This window comes from Monopterus albus, unplaced genomic scaffold (assembly GCF_001952655.1).
Source record: "Monopterus albus unplaced genomic scaffold, M_albus_1.0 scaffold69.1, whole genome shotgun sequence".
Lineage (NCBI taxonomy): Eukaryota > Metazoa > Chordata > Actinopteri > Synbranchiformes > Synbranchidae > Monopterus > Monopterus albus.
In genome coordinates, this window is record NW_018127949.1 from 2,305,501 (window position 1) to 2,322,668 (window position 17,168).

At 43.4% G+C, this 17,168-nt stretch overlaps 3 protein-coding genes and 1 pseudogene across 6 annotated transcripts in view; 1 reads left to right on the forward strand and 3 right to left on the reverse strand.

Moving 5' to 3' along the window:
* The window catches only part of kat6b (K(lysine) acetyltransferase 6B), a 25,352-nt gene extending 15,275 nt beyond the window's left edge, over nucleotides 1-10,077 (forward strand). For all 4 annotated transcript variants that reach the window (XM_020604969.1, XM_020604972.1, XM_020604970.1 and 1 more), the window contains exons 9-17: nucleotides 641-750; nucleotides 869-1,010; nucleotides 1,144-1,305; nucleotides 1,791-1,884; nucleotides 3,407-3,638; nucleotides 3,925-4,084; nucleotides 4,509-4,787; nucleotides 5,657-5,939; nucleotides 6,057-10,077. In XM_020604969.1, the coding sequence (XP_020460625.1) occupies nucleotides 641-750; nucleotides 869-1,010; nucleotides 1,144-1,305; nucleotides 1,791-1,884; nucleotides 3,407-3,638; nucleotides 3,925-4,084; nucleotides 4,509-4,787; nucleotides 5,657-5,939; nucleotides 6,057-8,821 (4,227 nt within the window). In that variant the 3' untranslated portion in view covers nucleotides 8,822-10,077. The remainder of the gene's footprint in view (nucleotides 1-640; nucleotides 751-868; nucleotides 1,011-1,143; nucleotides 1,306-1,790; nucleotides 1,885-3,406; nucleotides 3,639-3,924; nucleotides 4,085-4,508; nucleotides 4,788-5,656; nucleotides 5,940-6,056) is intronic.
* On the reverse strand, nucleotides 9,848-11,413 carry LOC109962887 (dual specificity phosphatase DUPD1-like). Its single transcript, XM_020604973.1, has 4 exons — nucleotides 11,235-11,413; nucleotides 10,938-11,161; nucleotides 10,515-10,716; nucleotides 9,848-9,932 (listed from the first exon to the last, which is right to left on the reverse strand). Exons 1-4 carry the CDS (start codon nucleotides 11,411-11,413, stop codon nucleotides 9,848-9,850), a joined length of 690 nt encoding a protein of 229 aa, XP_020460629.1.
* A 95-nt stretch (nucleotides 11,414-11,508) lies between these two features.
* Nucleotides 11,509-14,514, reverse strand: LOC109963049 (dual specificity phosphatase DUPD1-like; annotated as a pseudogene).
* Nucleotides 14,515-15,960: 1,446 nt separating this feature from the next.
* The window catches only part of LOC109963051 (dual specificity phosphatase DUPD1-like), a 1,837-nt gene continuing 629 nt past the window's right edge, over nucleotides 15,961-17,168 (reverse strand). Inside the window, exons 2-3 of the mRNA XM_020605304.1 lie at nucleotides 16,955-17,168; nucleotides 15,961-16,187 (exon numbers count right to left, since the gene is read on the reverse strand). The exon at nucleotides 16,955-17,168 is cut by the window's right edge and continues 24 nt beyond it. Of these exons, the coding sequence (XP_020460960.1) occupies nucleotides 15,961-16,187; nucleotides 16,955-17,168 (441 nt within the window). The remainder of the gene's footprint in view (nucleotides 16,188-16,954) is intronic.

A 17,168-nucleotide genomic window follows, 5' to 3' on the forward strand; every position in this document is an offset into this window, starting at 1 on the left:
ACTGTTTGCCTCACCGAGTAACTTTTTTACTGGGTTTTATGGTTAATCTGGAGCCTAAACACGTTACAGAACTACATTTTATACATTATCCAGATTATGGCAAGGCAGAGCATATAATCAGAGTGTTTGAAAGCATTTTATTTGCGATATATAGAGGGACAGCGACACACTATTTGCATCGCATACAGTTTGTGAGGATTACACGATCCACCGAGAGGCACAGCAAAGTGCTGCCTCATCGCGCATCTCCTCCATGTATTTGAACGGGACATACGGAAATTCTGCTATTCTTTATTGAAAAAAATTCTTCAACATCGGATTCAAACGGCAAAAGGGCCTACAACACACACCAGCCGACAAATATTAACATTTATTATATTTTTTGGTTAACTTTTTTTTCTTTTCAAGATTGACAGGGGAGGCTCTGCCTCACCTGCCTCCCCTGACCGCACGTCACTGAGTATTATTATCAAATATTTAGGTTAACCTTAGACACAGCAACATTAGCAACAGATTTTTCATTGTCACATGAAAACTGTGAAGTAATACAAGTATATGGATTGATGATGATGAAGCACAGTAACATTGAACTATCTTGGCCCCTCTGTTTATTAGTTTGCCTTGTTAAATCTTTTCACAGAGAACTGGATCTCTGAACACAGACTCAATGCGATGCCCGACTGTCATTGAATTTGGGAAGTATGAGGTTCAAACATGGTACTCGTCACCCTACCCACCTGAATATTCCAGGTAAGGTTGAGTTTACACAACAAATAGTTCCAGTTTCTTTGTTACTGGACATGGATTTTATTTTAGTTCCATTTAAAAAAAAAAAAACCTTTCATGTTCTCCCTTTTGTCTTCACCAGATTGCAGAAGCTTTATCTGTGTGAGTTCTGTCTGAAGTACATGAGAAGCAAAAACATTCTCCAGAGACACACAAAGAAATGCGGCTGGTTTCACCCGCCAGCCAATGAAATCTACAGAAAGGGCAACCTTTCCATATTTGAGGTCAGCCTCCCTTTACAGCAATAAAGCAATAACTGTATGCTGCATGAGACTCCACTGAATGGGTTATGGGAAGAGGAGGGAAAATGGGAACAGTTTGAACAGTGTCCTCTTGCTCTTTTTATTCCATGTTTAGGTTGATGGAAATGTCAGCAGACTATACTGCCAAAACCTCTGCCTGTTAGCCAAGCTTTTTCTGGATCACAAGACCCTATATTATGATGTGGAGCCTTTCCTCTTCTACATACTTACAAAGAATGATGAGAAAGGCTGTCATCTTGTGGGTTATTTCTCCAAGGTAAGGATTACAGAGTGATTATATGGGAAATGAAGGAATACTGCACATCATTTTTTAATGGTGATACTGATACAGAGAGACCTTACTGTAATTTGTCTGTTTTGGCAACATGGATTTATTGTGTCATGCTTAAATCAATTAGTCATCAAAAATGCCAAACACTCACTGGTTCCAGCTTCTCAAATTTAACGATGGCTGTTTTACATCACAGTAAGTTGATTGGCCTTAGACTTTGGACTGTCTGTTAAACAACAAAATGATTAATCAAATGATCTAAAAATGGCTGACAGGTAAAGTGACAAAAAGGTGTAGCCATAATTCAGAACAGGATGATACTTTTCAGTGAAAGCTCACGACTGTGTGTGTGTGTATGTTTGTGTGTGCGCGCTCATGTGCACAGCTCTAGACAAGGACAATGGCAGGTACAGTAAATTGCCAGCTTCAGCAGAGCTCTGACATACTTGATCTGTTTCTCCTTCCCTCAGGAAAAGCTTTGCCAGCAGAAGTACAATGTCTCCTGCATAATGATCATGCCTCAGTACCAAAGGCAAGGATTTGGAAGGTTCCTTATTGATTTCAGTAAGTTCTTTAATGCTTTTTTAGACCACTGTAATGTTTTTCATTGGTCTTTACAAACAATTTCAGATTAAGGGGGGAATTTGTTGCTTGTGGCAAGGTGCTGTTATTTGGTTAAGGTTTGAAGTGGCCTAATCAAGAGCATTCATGTCCAGTGCTTAGGCAATCACAGAAGATTAGGAATGAGAAACATTACATTTTGGCTGCATATATTATTTGATGGCTTATAGCATTTTACCTAAGCATTGCCTGAAGAGCTTTTCCAAGAAAATACCCACAATTCTCTCTCCTTGACTTGTGATGAAGTGTAGATGCTGCTGTTATGTTTTAGTCCAGCAAATGCAATACATACAATATTTAAAGCCTTACAACCCACTTATGAACACAATTGCTGCCTTGAGTGGATTCCCTTGTTTAGTCAGGCAGTTTTTGTCATTATAGGCGTTTTTAAGAGTTGTCTCTTTGGCGGGTTTGTGTGTGATGAAGAGAAGGAGAAGGAATGAGTGCAGGGAGGGAGGGTGGTAATGGAGCATTTGATTTCCTGTTCACTTTGGGAGCCATTGAGACACAGAGATGCGAGAGGATCTGTGATATTGAGAGTGTGCTGATAACAAAGACCGGGATTAAGGGAGATTGAACACAGCTGAGTTCTGAGCTCTTTGAAGGTTTTATTGGAAAATGTAGCTTTGGAGTTGGAAGTTGTTTAGATTAAGATTTTCTGTTATATTGGATTGTATTAGAGGAATACTTTGTCTCAGGTAGCTGCAAGAGCAGAGCATTAGCGGGTGCCTGTGTGCAAAATGTTCTCTTTCAAATCATAATTCAAAGCACTCAGAGTAGCTCTTTTGTTTTGGTTTAATAATGATTATATACTTGTACAACGACATGATATGAAAAATGACTTTTTTCAATTAATTCATTTGAATTTTCATTGCTAAGTGTTTGTTATCGCAGGCTCTTCTTCTTAGCTTTAGTAATGAATATTATCATGATTACTGCAATATTATGTGTTCACTGTTTGGTGATTAGCTTTGCTTGTTTGGATCTCGGTAGTGGGTGCACATTAAAAGGCATTAATTAATTTCATGCTGCTCATAATGGATGACCCTTGACAGGGCTGCTATAAAACTAATTACACAGAGATACATATTAGTATTAGGTTTTTTCCTTGTTCGTTATCTCTCCTAAGTGCAGTCTCTTGTGAGCAATGATATTCAGCTGCTTCTCTGTTTTGCTCTGTCGCTTTGTTTCCTCTTTACTCCCCTCTATCAACCTCCTTTGTTGCCCTTGCCAGCTTGTATCTTTGCTTCTGACAGAGGTTGAAAGAAAGGAAAACTGATTGCCTTGCCTCTCTTTATACTATTTGAAGGTGAAATCCCAACCAAGGTTTGGTGTCACATCTTTACATTAATACATAATCCATAAAGGGGGGGGTGTAGGCATTGAATTGCAGTCTGAAATAACCCAGCAGCAGCATCTAGCTTGACTAAAGCATTTTGTTTGTGTTTGAATTGTGTCTTTTTAGGTTACCTTCTCACCAGGCAAGAAGGACAAGCCGGCTCCCCAGAGAAGCCACTGTCAGATCTGGGTCGCTTATCCTACCTGGCATATTGGAAAAGTGTCATACTGGAGTACCTTTATAAGCACCTAGATAAACACATCAGTGTTAAAGGAATAAGCAGGGCCACTGGGATGTGTCCACATGACATCGCCGCTACTCTCCAGCAGCTTGGCATGATTGACAGACAGGATGGCAGGTCAGTTTCCGAGCTGCAGTCTCCTTGAGCCTGTGCTGTCGCTTCTGTATGCTGTCTGACTTATCCAGGCCAGTGGGTATTTTTAACAGCGTATCCATTAATGCTGCTGAATATTGACAGAAGTAAGTCAGGTTAAGCACCCCCAAGGACATGGAGCACCTGCTGTCCCAAAGAGCTCATCTTTGTGCTCATATTTAACCACACATCACTTACTGTCTGCCCTCCATCCTATCCTGGCTCATTCTTTTGTGGATTTAAGCTCATGGGTTTTCTCTGTATGCCCTAGGATTGTGTTGATCAGAAGAGAGCGATTGATTCAGAGGCACATGGAGAGGCTGAGGGTGAACCCACGTCAGAATGAGGTGGACCCAGATGCTCTGCACTGGACACCTTCCGCAAGTCTCAACACCATCCTGTCTGAGGAGGAAAGGCAGGCAGAGATGGATGTAGGTGTCCTTGTTCAATCAAGAGACACTAGTTATTTGTTTACACTTGCTTTCAATTTTGTTATTGAATGTTTGATTAGCTGGGGAGTTGAAATAGAGGCTATTAATGGGAAAGACACTCTCACTGTCAGCAGGCATCTGATGTTGTGCAGAATTGCCCTAAATCGGTTCACTACATAATTGGTACTGCTGAATATTCCATGAAATGCAATCCTTCCACGGTTGCTTAACGGAAATGTTTCTTCCATGACGGGCAGACACCCAATCAGGACGCTGCTTTTATTATTAATAGAAACCTGCAGTGATTCATTTGTCATGATGCTAAAACCAATCTCTTGTTTTCCCATTAGCCTCATTGCTCAGATGTTGGAGCTGTGTGTGTGCCTTTCCCAGAGATAATGTGTCATGTCTGTTTAATTACCAGGCTGAGCGACTGAAGGAGCAGGCCAGTTGCTGGGAGAAGGAGGAGAGAGCGAGCTACATGATGACTCACAGTAGCAGGCAGCCTCTCACGAAGGTCCACTGCAAGGTTCCTTACAGGACCTACGAACGCCGCCCTGCTCCGCCTTGGACCAGGCGCATCCAGCAGTCACAGGAAGTGAGTGATGACGAAGCTGATGATGATGATGACGATGATGATGACTCTATTGGCTCACCACCCATCCTGACAAAAGCCCATGCAATGCTTGCAGCCAAGAGAAAGGTAACTTTTATTGTTTGATTATGTGATTCACATTTTTCTTTTAACACCACATGTCAGCTTGTTTCCCTGTTGGGATAATCTCATTGATTATCTGGAGCATTACTCTAAGAGAGAGTGGAATCAAATGTATATCATTAGATATTTTCCTTCATTATAGACCATGTTGTATACTCGGGTGAGATGGAAAGGTTGGATAAATATTCATGAATTCAGTGGAGGGTTCAGTGGCTTCCTCCTGTCATCAGGAGTCTCCCTGTGTGCCTGTAGCTGTAGATAATAGATTGTGTTTTCACTGCTGGTATTGAGACTGTGCAGGCTAAACCTTGTACTGTTGTCAGTGGTCATGGTTAATTTACTGCCCTCCTCTGTGCTTCTCACATCTGTTCTGACTATGTGGCACTGCCCCCTTGTGCTGGAGATAATATTACAGCCAGCTGCAAGATGTCAGGGAGAGCTTTTCAACAAAAACAGTATAGAAACCAGAAAAGAACAACAGTGGCTGTTGGTGTTTATTTAGTGCATTAGCTTCAGTATTGATTTCAAATTCTTCTTGTGAAGGGTTTCGGAGAGGAGAGCGGTTGAGTCCCAGGCAGTCAGTGGGAAACAACTGGAGAATGTAAAATATAGAGTGTGGTTTCTGCTTTCTCTGCCGGTCCCATTTGTGGTTCTCCACACCAGCCTGTATTGCTCAAACATTTATTCGTACAGTGTGGTTTAAACATTTTACATTTGGCACCAAAGTCTGGATTATTTTCTGCTGTAACCCACTGGAGGTCATCCCCCTAGTGCCCTAGTTTTCAGTCTTTACTAAGCTACGCTAATCTGATGGACAAGTGTTTTCATTGGTTGTTCTTTTATATATGTTTCAGAGAACCATTGTACTCAAGAAGAGGGGGCGTAAAAGAAAGAGAATAAACAGCAGCGTAACAACAGAAACCATCTCTGAGACAACAGAGGTGCTGAATGAGCCCTTTGACAACTCTGAAGATGAGCGTCCTATGCCCCTGCTGGAGCGCACCTGCAGGGTGGGTGAGATGGAGGATGAGGAGGAACAGGAGGACAAGACACCAATTATACCAGTGAAACGGCGGAGAGGTCGACCCAGACTGGAGAAAAATGCGCAGAAGGACCACCTTGAACACTGGAATGATGGTATTTGCATCTTTGCAATATTCTGTACTATGTTGTTTCTCATAAAATATAACATTTGTGTTGCAAATAGCTCTGTCCCTCTGGCAAAACAGTAAACAGTTTATGTTTGTTCTATAGGAGCTGATGTCCTCTCTAAGAGACCTGGCAGACCCCGTCCAGTGAAAAGGAAGAAAGGCTGGCCCAAAGGAGTGAAACGTGGCCCTCCTAAATGGAGGCTAAAGAATGAAAGAAAGATGGGCTTCAAGCTCAACCTGTACACACCACCTGAAACCCCTATGGAAGCGGAGTATATTCACACTGATGAAGCAAAAGGAGAACCAGACCAAGCTATTGTCAGTGCAGATGAGGGCAACAAAGCAGGCAGAGGCTCAGCTAGTCAAGATATAAGGCTAGAGAGGCTCTCCACAGAGCCACCAAGTCCTGTTGATCATGGCTCCCTAAAGTCGAGCTCCCCTGAAGGATCACCGGTGGCTTCTCCATTGTGCTCACCTGCCGCAATGTCCCCTAGGCTGGAGGACAGAGGTGATTCCTCAGAACCACCTGAAGATGACCAGCCAGAGAGTGAACATGAGGAGGAGTCCTTAGCCAAAGATGTGAAACACAGCAAAGAGCGTACTGAGTCACTGGAGCATGAAAATGAGGAAGAGGAGGAGGACGAGCAGAGAACTCAAATTGAGGACCAGGATGCAGATGATGAAGATGACAGTCGCAACAAAATGGTAGAACCCGAAAGCAGCAAAGCTGAGTTGGAACAGAGTTTGAAGGAAATACCTGAATGCACCCCACCTTTTTTAGATCCAAAAGAAGATGACGACTCTGAGGTGAGTCATCAGGTCTCTGTGGTGTCATGTAGTGAAGAAAAACTGGCTACTGCTCCAGAAACCATCCAGGAGGCAGTGCCAGAAATGACAGTAGCAGCACAACCACCTGAAGCAGTAGCGGTTGCTTCAGTAGCAGCAGTAGACTCTGATAACCCTGTAGACTCTGAGTCAGAGGAAGAGGGCCTGCCCAGTCCTTGTCGTGATCACCTAGCTCCTCAGCCTGTAGAGAGGCAAACACTCAGTCCCGTGCTCAGGGATACCCCTGTCTGCACAGAGATTGACTCAGAGACAGCCCAAGCTGTTCAGTCCCTGACGCAGGAGAATGTTTTCCAGGACTGTGTGGAGACCCAGGAGCCCTGCAGGAGCTTGCAGACCTATGGCCATGTGGCTCAGAGCCCCCAGCTCACCTCACTGGATGACTGCCCCCAGTCAGACCACAGCAGTCCCCTTTCTTCCGCTCAGTCCCATCCCAGCCAGTCGGTACGCTCTGTTAACAGCCCGGCTGTCTCCATCCTGGAGAGCGGATACACTCAGATCAGCCCAGACCACAGTGCCATCTCAGTGCCCTCACTCCACAACATGGAGACAAGCCCCATGATGGATGTGCCGTCTGTGTCAGATCACTCGCAGCAGGTAGTGGACAGTGGTTTCAGCGATCTGGGCAGCATCGAGAGCACTACTGAGAACTATGAGAACCCCAGCAGCTATGACTCCACCATGGGGGGCAGCATCTGTGGAGCAGGCCCCTCCCAGAACAGCTGCTCCTATGGCAGCATTCCCCCCAGTGGCCTGGCCCAGAGCAGCTGTGCTGTGAGCCAGCAAATGGCTGCCGTCAACCCTGGCAGCTGTGGGATGATTCAGCAGAACAGCCTGAGCTCACCACCACACTGCAACGTCAAGTCGCCACAGGGCTGCGTGGTGGTGGAGAGGCCTCCCAGTAACAGCCAGCACAGCCAGCGGAGCCAGCACAGTCAACACAGCTCCCACAGCAGGCATGGCTCACACAATCAGCACAGCCAACACAATCAGCTAAGCCAGCACAGTCAACACAATCCCCTCAACCAGCATAATCACCACCACAATCACCACCTGCAGCACAATCAGCTCAGCCAGCACAATCAGCACGCTCAGCATAGCCTTCACAATCAACACAGTCAGCACGGCCAGCAGCAGCCCATGGCACAGTGCACTATACCCACCAACTTTACCACCACCATGCAGCTGGCAGACATTCCTGAATCTGGCAACCCAAACTTCGCCCTTTATGAGAGGATTAACCACCAGGGGGAGTATGGCAGTGGGCACTACTCCCAGTCATCTGGTCTGAGTCTGGCCAAACTGCAGCAGTTCACCAATACATTCATAGACCACCCTCACTCGCTGCCTTTCAACCACTCTGCCTCACACCCCATCACATCTTATGCAAACACACCTTCGCTGTCTTCACAGCACTCCAGCCTGGTCTCCTTGTCTCAGACCCCACATAGAGTCTCCAACCCACAGGTGCAGGCCACCATGACCCCGCCTCCAAATCTCAGTTCCCCCCCACCTATGATGCTCCAGCGCAACATGGGCATCCCATCCTCACAGCGCATCCAGCCCCAAATGGCCTCCAAGAGTCACATCTCCACACACTCCAAGTCAGCCCCGCTGTCACACCACCACCAGCAGCAGATGTACGCTCGGCCGCCACAGGCTGTGGCCATGCAGGCGCCATCCAGGACGCTGGCTGCCATGCCACGCATGAACATGAGTGTGAACATCATGCCGGCGCCAACCTACAATGTCAACTCCATGAACATGCCCTCCCTCAATGCCATGAATGGCTACAGCATGAGCCAGCCCATGATGAACAGTGGCTACCATGGTAACCATGCCTATATGAACCAGTCACCCCAGTACTCTATGCAGATGGGCATGATGGGAACACAGCCATACCCCCAGCAGCCCATGCAGGCTCCACCACATGGCAACATGGTGTACACTCCAGCTGGTCACCATGGTTACATGAACACGGGCATGTCCAAGCAGTCCCTGAAAGGGCCTTTCATCAGGCGGTAACTGTCTGCAGGACTGAGCTGGTTCTTCTCACGTGCATTTTGCTGTTTAAAGATGCACTGATCTGGCCTTGTTTTCTTGTTTTAGTGTCCTTTTTGTTTTTATTACTTAAAAACCAGCAGCAGCACTTGGAAAGAATGCAAAAATTTTCATCAGTGAGAAAACTTTGAAGCTAATCTTAAAGTATTTTTGTTCCTACAGATGGGAAGCCTTACATCATTACGATGAAAATCTGTTTAATTAGTGTTAGTGTCTCTGATGTGTCTTTAGAGCAGGCGGGTTCAGAGCTCAGAGGTAGAGATTTCGTCAGTGGTCTTGCAGTCGTGTAGCAGCCTCAAATGAAGCCATTTAATGTGCCTGCTACAAGTGGAGTTAGTGGCTGTTTGTACCTGTCTAACAGTGCTGACAATTAGTTTGTACTATACTCATGCCTTTGTATATTTAAATTATTGTACTTATTTTGTAAAGTGACAGCTAGCATGCTTCAGTCTCTGTTAGTGACAGTGCATTGAGTAGTACTGTACAAGTGTTGTGCTTAATAGCAAGCCATTTTAAAGATATCTGGCCTTTATTAGGTTTCCCTCCACAGGGAGAAAGATGAAACTATATTTTGTTAATTCTAATAATGTAAAAAAAATGTAAACCTAGTCCTGTTTCCTGTTTGGTTTGAGAGGTTTTATTGCTATGTATGTATAATTCTGAAGTTTTTTGTAACAGAGGCAGCTTTCTGTTTAATAAAACAGACTGATTTCTGTCAAAATAACAAAGCATATCTCAGTGTTTGTACCCTGAAAATTCTAAAACATTTCAAAATGTCCAGAAGTGTGGCGGAATTTAAAAAAAACTAAATGATTATAATGAATAACAATAAAGAAAATATAAATTTAGTCCAAAGTTGATATTTTACATAATGCCTTTAAAGCTACGTTTTCATTCCATCTGTAGATTTGTTTTCTATCTTTATAAAATGTTGGATTTATATTTTACCGAAGTGTAGAAGAATAGAGCCTGTGAATAGACCAAACTAAGCTAATGGATTGCATGTAAAACGCAACTTGTACTTGTGTTTTTGTTTATATTGCTCTTTTGTAGCCTTTGTACCTGTACAGAGTTGCTGGTAAGAACAGGGGGTAAATACCTGGCTATGTGCACAAAAATCAGACTGAATGACATTCTTGTATTTATGACTTTTCTCCTTTTGTCAGTCACTTAAAATGCTGTACATTTTAGCATAAGAATAAATTATGATTGACCATGTACTTGATTGTTCTTCTTTCATTTGAAACTTACTAACCTGGGGGATGCAGTGATGAATGATCCCGGCAGCTGTTCACTCTCCAGAAAAGTGTTTTACTTGAGATTTCAGCTTCTAAAATTTTGCCAAGAAACTTAAAAACAAAAACATCACTATGTCAAATTTTTATAACAGTTATGATGGAATTAAAAGCTTTACAATGAAAATGTTCGTATGTTGTTTTCATGGTTGGCATTCAGAGACCTGAAAGACTTGCATATTGTTTTTCAATCTGCATATTTAGACTTGTAAACATGATTTTAAGGACTTGAGATTTGCTCTAATATACTTGAGACTTGACTTTGAATGAACAGACTTTATTTATATCCAGTGATTTGAGACTTGACTGGACTTGTCTTCAGTGACCTGAGGCTCAACACAAGTCCTACAAATCAACTGTGCTCTGATGAATCTCTTTTCTCCAGGAGTTGCATGTCCAGCTCTCTCAGCTGTTTCAAGAAGCCCCAGTTGGGAATGATCCGCCTGCGCTTTTTCACGTGCTCAATGGCGTCGACCACCGTCATCTTCTCACAGATCATGAGGTAGGCAAGGAAAAGTGTGGCAGACCGGCTTCTTCCCATCACACAGTGCACCAGCAGTTTATCTGGAGGTAAATCACACAATCGGCGAATTGGAGTTACATGTATTAGTTAAATTTTCTCTGTTTATCTAAATCACAAAGAGCACTTTCACCATGCAGAAGGTTCTGTCTTAAAGTCTCAGGTTCTGGATAATACACAGCCCTTACTGTCGCAGGTTAGTCGTCATTAGAATCCAAAAAATCAAGATGTGATATGAGTGAAATGAAACTTTGTGTTTTCTTACTCTGTGGGTTGCTCAGTGTTTCCTCAATGAACCGAGCAGCAGAAAAGAAATACTGGCTGAGATCAAAAGTTGGGACATCTTCTGCTACCACACCATAGTAGACAATGTCTGTGTCACTGTAGTAACCAGCTCCAGTGTCAACACTGTTCCACGTCCCCTCTGCTGCGTTCAAGATGTGTGTAATCCCCAGCTTCTTCAGAGTATACTTGTCCTTTGCAGTTTCCCTGCAGGAATAGGGTTTGAACATTATTTTAATCCTTTATTATATGTTTTAGAATTTCCTACATTTTTACTTACTCGTCCCCAATATAGACATTAGGCCAGACCTCGTCGACGTGAGTGTAAGCTACAATCCCACGGTTGAGGATTTTCTCCAGCTCAAAGCCCCCAGGTGTGACATATTCATTCGCTGAACTGGATTCCTCTGCTGTCGTAACATTTATCTTGGTGCCAGTTTTTGACTTGTGAAAAGCCATTTTCTCACTGTGGCTTCCTTTCACATATGATTTATTAGCTTAAGAGGAAGAAAAAAAAAACGCTTTTTTTTCTTTCACCTTTCTCCCCTCTGCAGTCAAGAATAAGTACAGTTTTGTTTTATTTTTCGCATGCATCTCCAAAACCACTCACCAAAAGACTGAAGTCCTTTGTTTTCCTGTATGAAAATGTTGTCATCATTCTGGCAGCTTGTTGTGAAGCAGTACTTAAAAGCAGAACATGGTAAGGTTTAATTGTGGGAGGCTCAAGTCAGGGCACAGATTGTATAACCATCCTGTGACGAGCATCAAATGCATGGGATATTTTTAGGGTTGCGATGTAGTGGGCTGTTGCACTTAGCTGCCATATTCCCTTCCTGTGGGGAAAACTTCCACCCAGCCAGTCAGTCCCTGCCATCCACTTCTAAACACACAACTTTAATCTCCGCTGCTGGCAGGAAGCCATGCTTATCCAAACTTTGCACTTGCCAAAGGATACCCAAATTCACTGGAGTGAACAAGGCACTCTGAGCTTATTTCCCAGCTGTTGCAGTGACTCCTTGAAATTGTGTCAGTCTCTTTTAGCCTTTCTGCAAATGTTCACATGCCGGGAGAAACCGTGTTAACGCCGCCTCACAACACCCATTAAGGATGTTCTGCATCTTCTGGAGCCTCTCAGGGCCAAAAAAAGAACTGAAATGTGTCAGACTGTTAGACAGATGAGGTTTTTCACAGGATGGCACATGACTTTGATTCTGTTATATGATATGCATGGTCCATTCAGCGATCTAAATGCAAGCCCCCGAAGTGAGAGTGTGATGATGGCTGTATTGCAGAATGGCTGGATGAAGCTGCTAACATGTCAGACAGCGTTTTCACACCATCAGACCCCTTTATTTTCTCTCATATCTTCATACTCTGCCATCATTCTTCCTGACAGTGAAATCATTAAACCTGTGATATCCAATTCCTTTTATTTTGACAGAATCTTTCTCTCTGTCTCCCAGTGTGCTCTGGAGAGCATCTCTTATTAAGATGGCTTCAGTGTTTCATCTCTTTTCAAAGTCTGACCTGAATCTGTATACACACCCTCAGAACCATGCTGGCATATTTTTGTCATCTTGTATAAAGCCTCTTTAGATATCACAGTTTTAACTGTCTGACACAGGACTGCAGCAGTTAAGACAGTATTTTGAGAAATCTGAATAAATAAGTGAAGCATTATTTATTTATAGGCACACACTTGGTGTTGTACAGCACAGCAGCAGGGGTTTTGGCAGTTGTGCTACATTTGTTTTAATAGCCTTTGTGATATTGACTGAGCTGTGTATAAGACATACAGTAAGTTTCAAGGATCACACCAGTGTTTTCATGTTTCAGCTACTTAACTACAAACTATATAGACTTTACATTTTGTTGACTGCTTTCAAATACATGTGCAGTGGTGAAAATTCTCTCCCATCAATTTCATCTCTGTAGATGGATCCCAGTTCCCGTATTTTATCGTTCTTCAGTCCCTGAGCCTCACTTGACCTGGAAATTCTGGTCCACCACGATGGACGTCTCAAACATGGGTGGGGCCAGGTGGTGTCCACTGCCACCCAGAATCTAATTGGCCACCGCTGTTTGGGCTCACTGGGGCAGGGGATCTCTGTGAAGCAGTGATGTCCCAGACATCATTACCAAAGAGCAAAAAGTAGCACAGCCAAAGTTGGCATAAAAAAATCTCAATTTTTTACACAAAATAAAAAGGTATATGTTTAATTTCATAGATCTAGGAGTTTCATTTTTTTAATGCACGCTTTTCAAAATGTGCCACCCACTTTGAGTTTGTACACCAGCCTGGTCATCCAGCAAAAATTTTCTAGAATCACCGCTGGTCCCAAGGCACTCATTGCTGCTCTGGAGAGCAAGGAGGCTGTCTGGAGGTGCTATAACCAAGGATACCTGAGTGCATCCTTCATGGAAGTCTGTTGTGAATTGACAAGCACCTTTATTGGAAATCAATTTTTGATTAGATGCTTCACATGAAGGCTTGAAGGAAACCATGTCTGTCAGGTAAAACTTTTTCCCTTGGCTCCTCACTTTATATCTTTTCCTCACATCTTATGAGGGCAGGACTAAGATACAAGGAAAAGACAAGTGAAGGAAAGGTGGATGCGTTTCAGAGAACTGGGATTCACCTTACATCTTGACATTAAAGCATTCTCCTTTACAGGGCCAAAGATGAGTCCAGATGACAGAGTTGGTTCAGAAATCCAACATTTGGGAGAATGTTTCTGTGCCTGTGAACAGCTACATGACACTAAGTCTTTCTTTCATCATTAGGAAGGCCAGTACAAAAGTCGCTGAGTGGCTGATTCCTTGAGCACAGTGGACCAGCACCTTACTTGCACAGACGACACCCAATATAATTTCACATTACAATCAAATTTTCTGCTCGATGATGCATCTTGTCATGTTTTTGTATCACAATATATTGTGCTGTTATACATTATTACACTCCTATCCTAATGCATTTCTGTTTTCATTACCTTTCTGACTCAGAGCACTGTGAATAAAATCAGCCGTCTCAGTAAAAAAAATGGGCTCAAGTCGAAATCTTTACAATCTGCGGCTTCTACTCCATGATACAGTATGTTGGTGTCTTTGTAGAAGTGTGGCCCGGTATCGATGTGCTGGGGGCCATCTTCAGTATTCACTATGTGTGTTATACCCAGATTCACTAACAGGGTTTTATCCTGAGCTGTAGCCCTGCAAACGACGAGATGAGAAGAGCAGTGTCGTTCTTGGTGGTTCTTCTCGCCTGTGGCCAGCTCTAATTATATGTCTGCAAATGCATCACACTGATGAGTCAAATGTACAGATTTCATATGTGTCCCATCAGTTGGCCAAATACAGGACTTGTTTGCAGCAACAGTCTCACAATCAGATCACCATATTGCAGCAGGGCCCTGAAGTGAGAATGCCACTTATGCATTTCCAATGTAGAGGTTGGGCCAAACCCTGTTGACAGCTCCAGTGGGGCGTCTGTTCTTCAGCAGAAGGCTGAGCAGATCACATGTGGGTGGTGTTTGATACTCTGGCTCCTCCTCTGGGCTCATGTCCTCATCTTTCAGTGTCACAGAATCATCACAAATTATATTCATTTAAACACTTAGATAACACACTTCCTTGAAGAAACATCTGAGTTGGTGTTAAGTCTAAGCATGGGAAGGACCCAAATATGCAGACCCAGACTAGAGACTTGTATGCTTTTAAGCAGTTTAATATCACTAAGAAATACAAGGAACAAAGGGGGTAATCTACAAACAGGTAAAGAAAACACATAAATCTGTCAGGAAGCAATACAACAACAAAAATCAGGGAACCACGCTAATAATTATCAGAACACAGAGTCCACAGACCAAGCAGGGGGAAATATCACAACATACAAGAGTCCACATAAAACAGAACGTGAAGAGAAAGGAACCAACAAGGTGTGGTGATCTAGGAGGGAGCACAGGAGACAGTGAAAGGATGACAGAAGTGGCAGGGTAAGGCCATGGACAAACAGATCTTGAGAACAGTTGATGCTTGAAAACCAGAGGAGCCAGCAACCAAACTGAGGGAAGGGAGGTCAATATAAAGGCTGAAGACCAGAAGATAATAGGCAACAGGTAGAGACAATGAATGGTGATTAGGAACCGGGGTAAAGCCGGGGCAGGAGAGGTGAGACAGAACAGGAAGTCCCTACATATCAAAAGCACAAGACAGGAAGCAAGTACCACACTGTGACAGTTTGTGCTGCTGTCCTGCTAGTTTTTCTTCATGTAGGTATCTGGAAAGAAAGATTAGACTAAATTCTGACCTTATGGGTGCAGCTAGGTCTGTTTTCCATCTCAGCTGGATTTCAGTGCTCTTCAGCGGCCGAGCCCTGCTGGGATGAGACAGCTGTAGATACCAGAGTCTGGGCAGGAACAGTTGGACTATTTATTTCTCAGATGACTGTGACAGAAGCCAGGCTGCTTGTGTTGGGACAGCTTCAGCTACAGAGCCACAGCATTGCTTACAGTTGTAATAGTGTAATTGGAAAACACAATCAGGAATTACTACCAGGTTGCCACACTGAGTCAGTTCAAAGCTCATCAATTTGTACCTAATGTAGGGACTTTAGAGTTCTAATGCTGGTGTTATTTTATCTTTTGACTGATAAATTATTTGGCTGATATTATCACCCCAAAACACCCAAAAGCTACAGAAAATATGTTGTATTTGGTGTCATATTTGGTCATTATGATGAACATTTACACAATAGTTTATTTGGAAAGAACTCAGCAACTGCATTTTCCATTTCTAGAGGGTAGGTCTGAGTCATAATGTAGCATACACAGAGACATGGGGCAGTGTTCACATTGGTGTGAGAAATGGACTTCACTAGTTATTGAAACTTCACTTTGAAATCCTTTCAGCAGTCATTTTAGAACTTCTGAGCATGTCAAATGATTTTTGACAACAGATGGGAGTTTGCCTATTTGTAATTAAAAATGAATCGATTTATCAATTTTATCTCAAGTCCGCTCACTGACACTCCAGCTCCTCAGTGATCCATGGCAGTGCAGCTTTTTGTCCAGCTCTCGGAGCTGCTCCAGGAAACCAGAGTTAGGGCAGATGTTCCTGTTAGCGCTCACAGCTTTGATTGCGTCTACCAGCGTCATGTTCTCATGGATCATCAGATAGGCCAGGACCAGGGAGGATGAGCGGCTGAGACCCATCGCGCAGTGGACAAACACTCTGCCTACCAAGCAGTGGAAACAAAACCTCAGCATCAATTCCTGTGTCTCTTTTCAGAGTTTAGCCATCCCCTACCAGCTCTGTGTCTTTATTTACAGTACACGATGCAGTGACTGGATTATTGTGGTTATTCTAACTGTCTAATTTGTTACTCCTCTGTGGATTAAAACCCATGCACATCACAGAGAGTAGTACTTCCAACTCCTGACTCTAAGTTTTCAACAATGTTGCAACAAATGTTTCTACACACGGTAATCCCTGGTTCCTTATCGGGCCTGAGGATTAGGGCGCAGAGGAGTGCGTAATTGAACTGTCGTGGTGTCTGTGTATTTCTGCCGGGGATTACTGTAGGCCCTGCCACACGCTGGAGCCCCTGATCAGCCAGCGTGTGAAGGAAAGCTCATCTTATTACTGTCATGTCAGATACTGACTTCACTTTGCATAACAGGCAAAGCAGGCAGAGGCCACAAACATAATTGTGTAATTTCCATGTCCAATAATAGTGTTGCTTACATATTACCATGGAAATCCATTTATAACCAATTTTCCTGGCCAAGGTCTGAGCTTAGGAGAAGATTACCATAGGGAAAAGACATTAGCTTGATATTATGTTTAGTGTTTGATTTGCATTTTAATGACTAATACGAGTAGAAGCTGCTGTAATGGGAACTGACTGACAAATGTTTCTGTACCTTGCTATGAGGAAAAAAAACAACAGTCTTTCCCAAGTTAATCTGTAAAAATTATAAGAAATACCTGAGCGCTCCTCACCTGTAGGCGAGCTCAAAGCACTCTTAATGAAATTGGCTGCTGGGTAAAAGAAGGGGCTCAAGTTAAAGGATGGCATGTCAAAAGCTTCCACTCCATGATAAGTGATTTTGGTGTCTCTGTAGAAGCTGGGCCCCGTGTGGACATTGAACTTTCCATCAGCAGCATTAAGTACATGGGTGATGCGGTGAGCCTGGAGTGTCCTCTTGTCTTTGGC

What these genes read in the sequence shown, in the direction of transcription:
- LOC109962887 (XM_020604973.1), bottom strand. Translation starts at nt 11,413, where the DNA reads ATGGCTTTTCACAAGTCAAAAACTGGCACCAAGATAAATGTTACGACA. An exon ending in AATGTCTATATTGGGGACGA is followed by an intron (nt 11,162 to 11,234) that starts GTAAGTAAAAAT and finishes CTATTCCTGCAG; the next exon opens with GGAAACTGCAAAGGACAAGT. An exon ending in AACACTGAGCAACCCACAGA is followed by an intron (nt 10,717 to 10,937) that starts GTAAGAAAACAC and finishes ATTTACCTCCAG; the next exon opens with ATAAACTGCTGGTGCACTGT.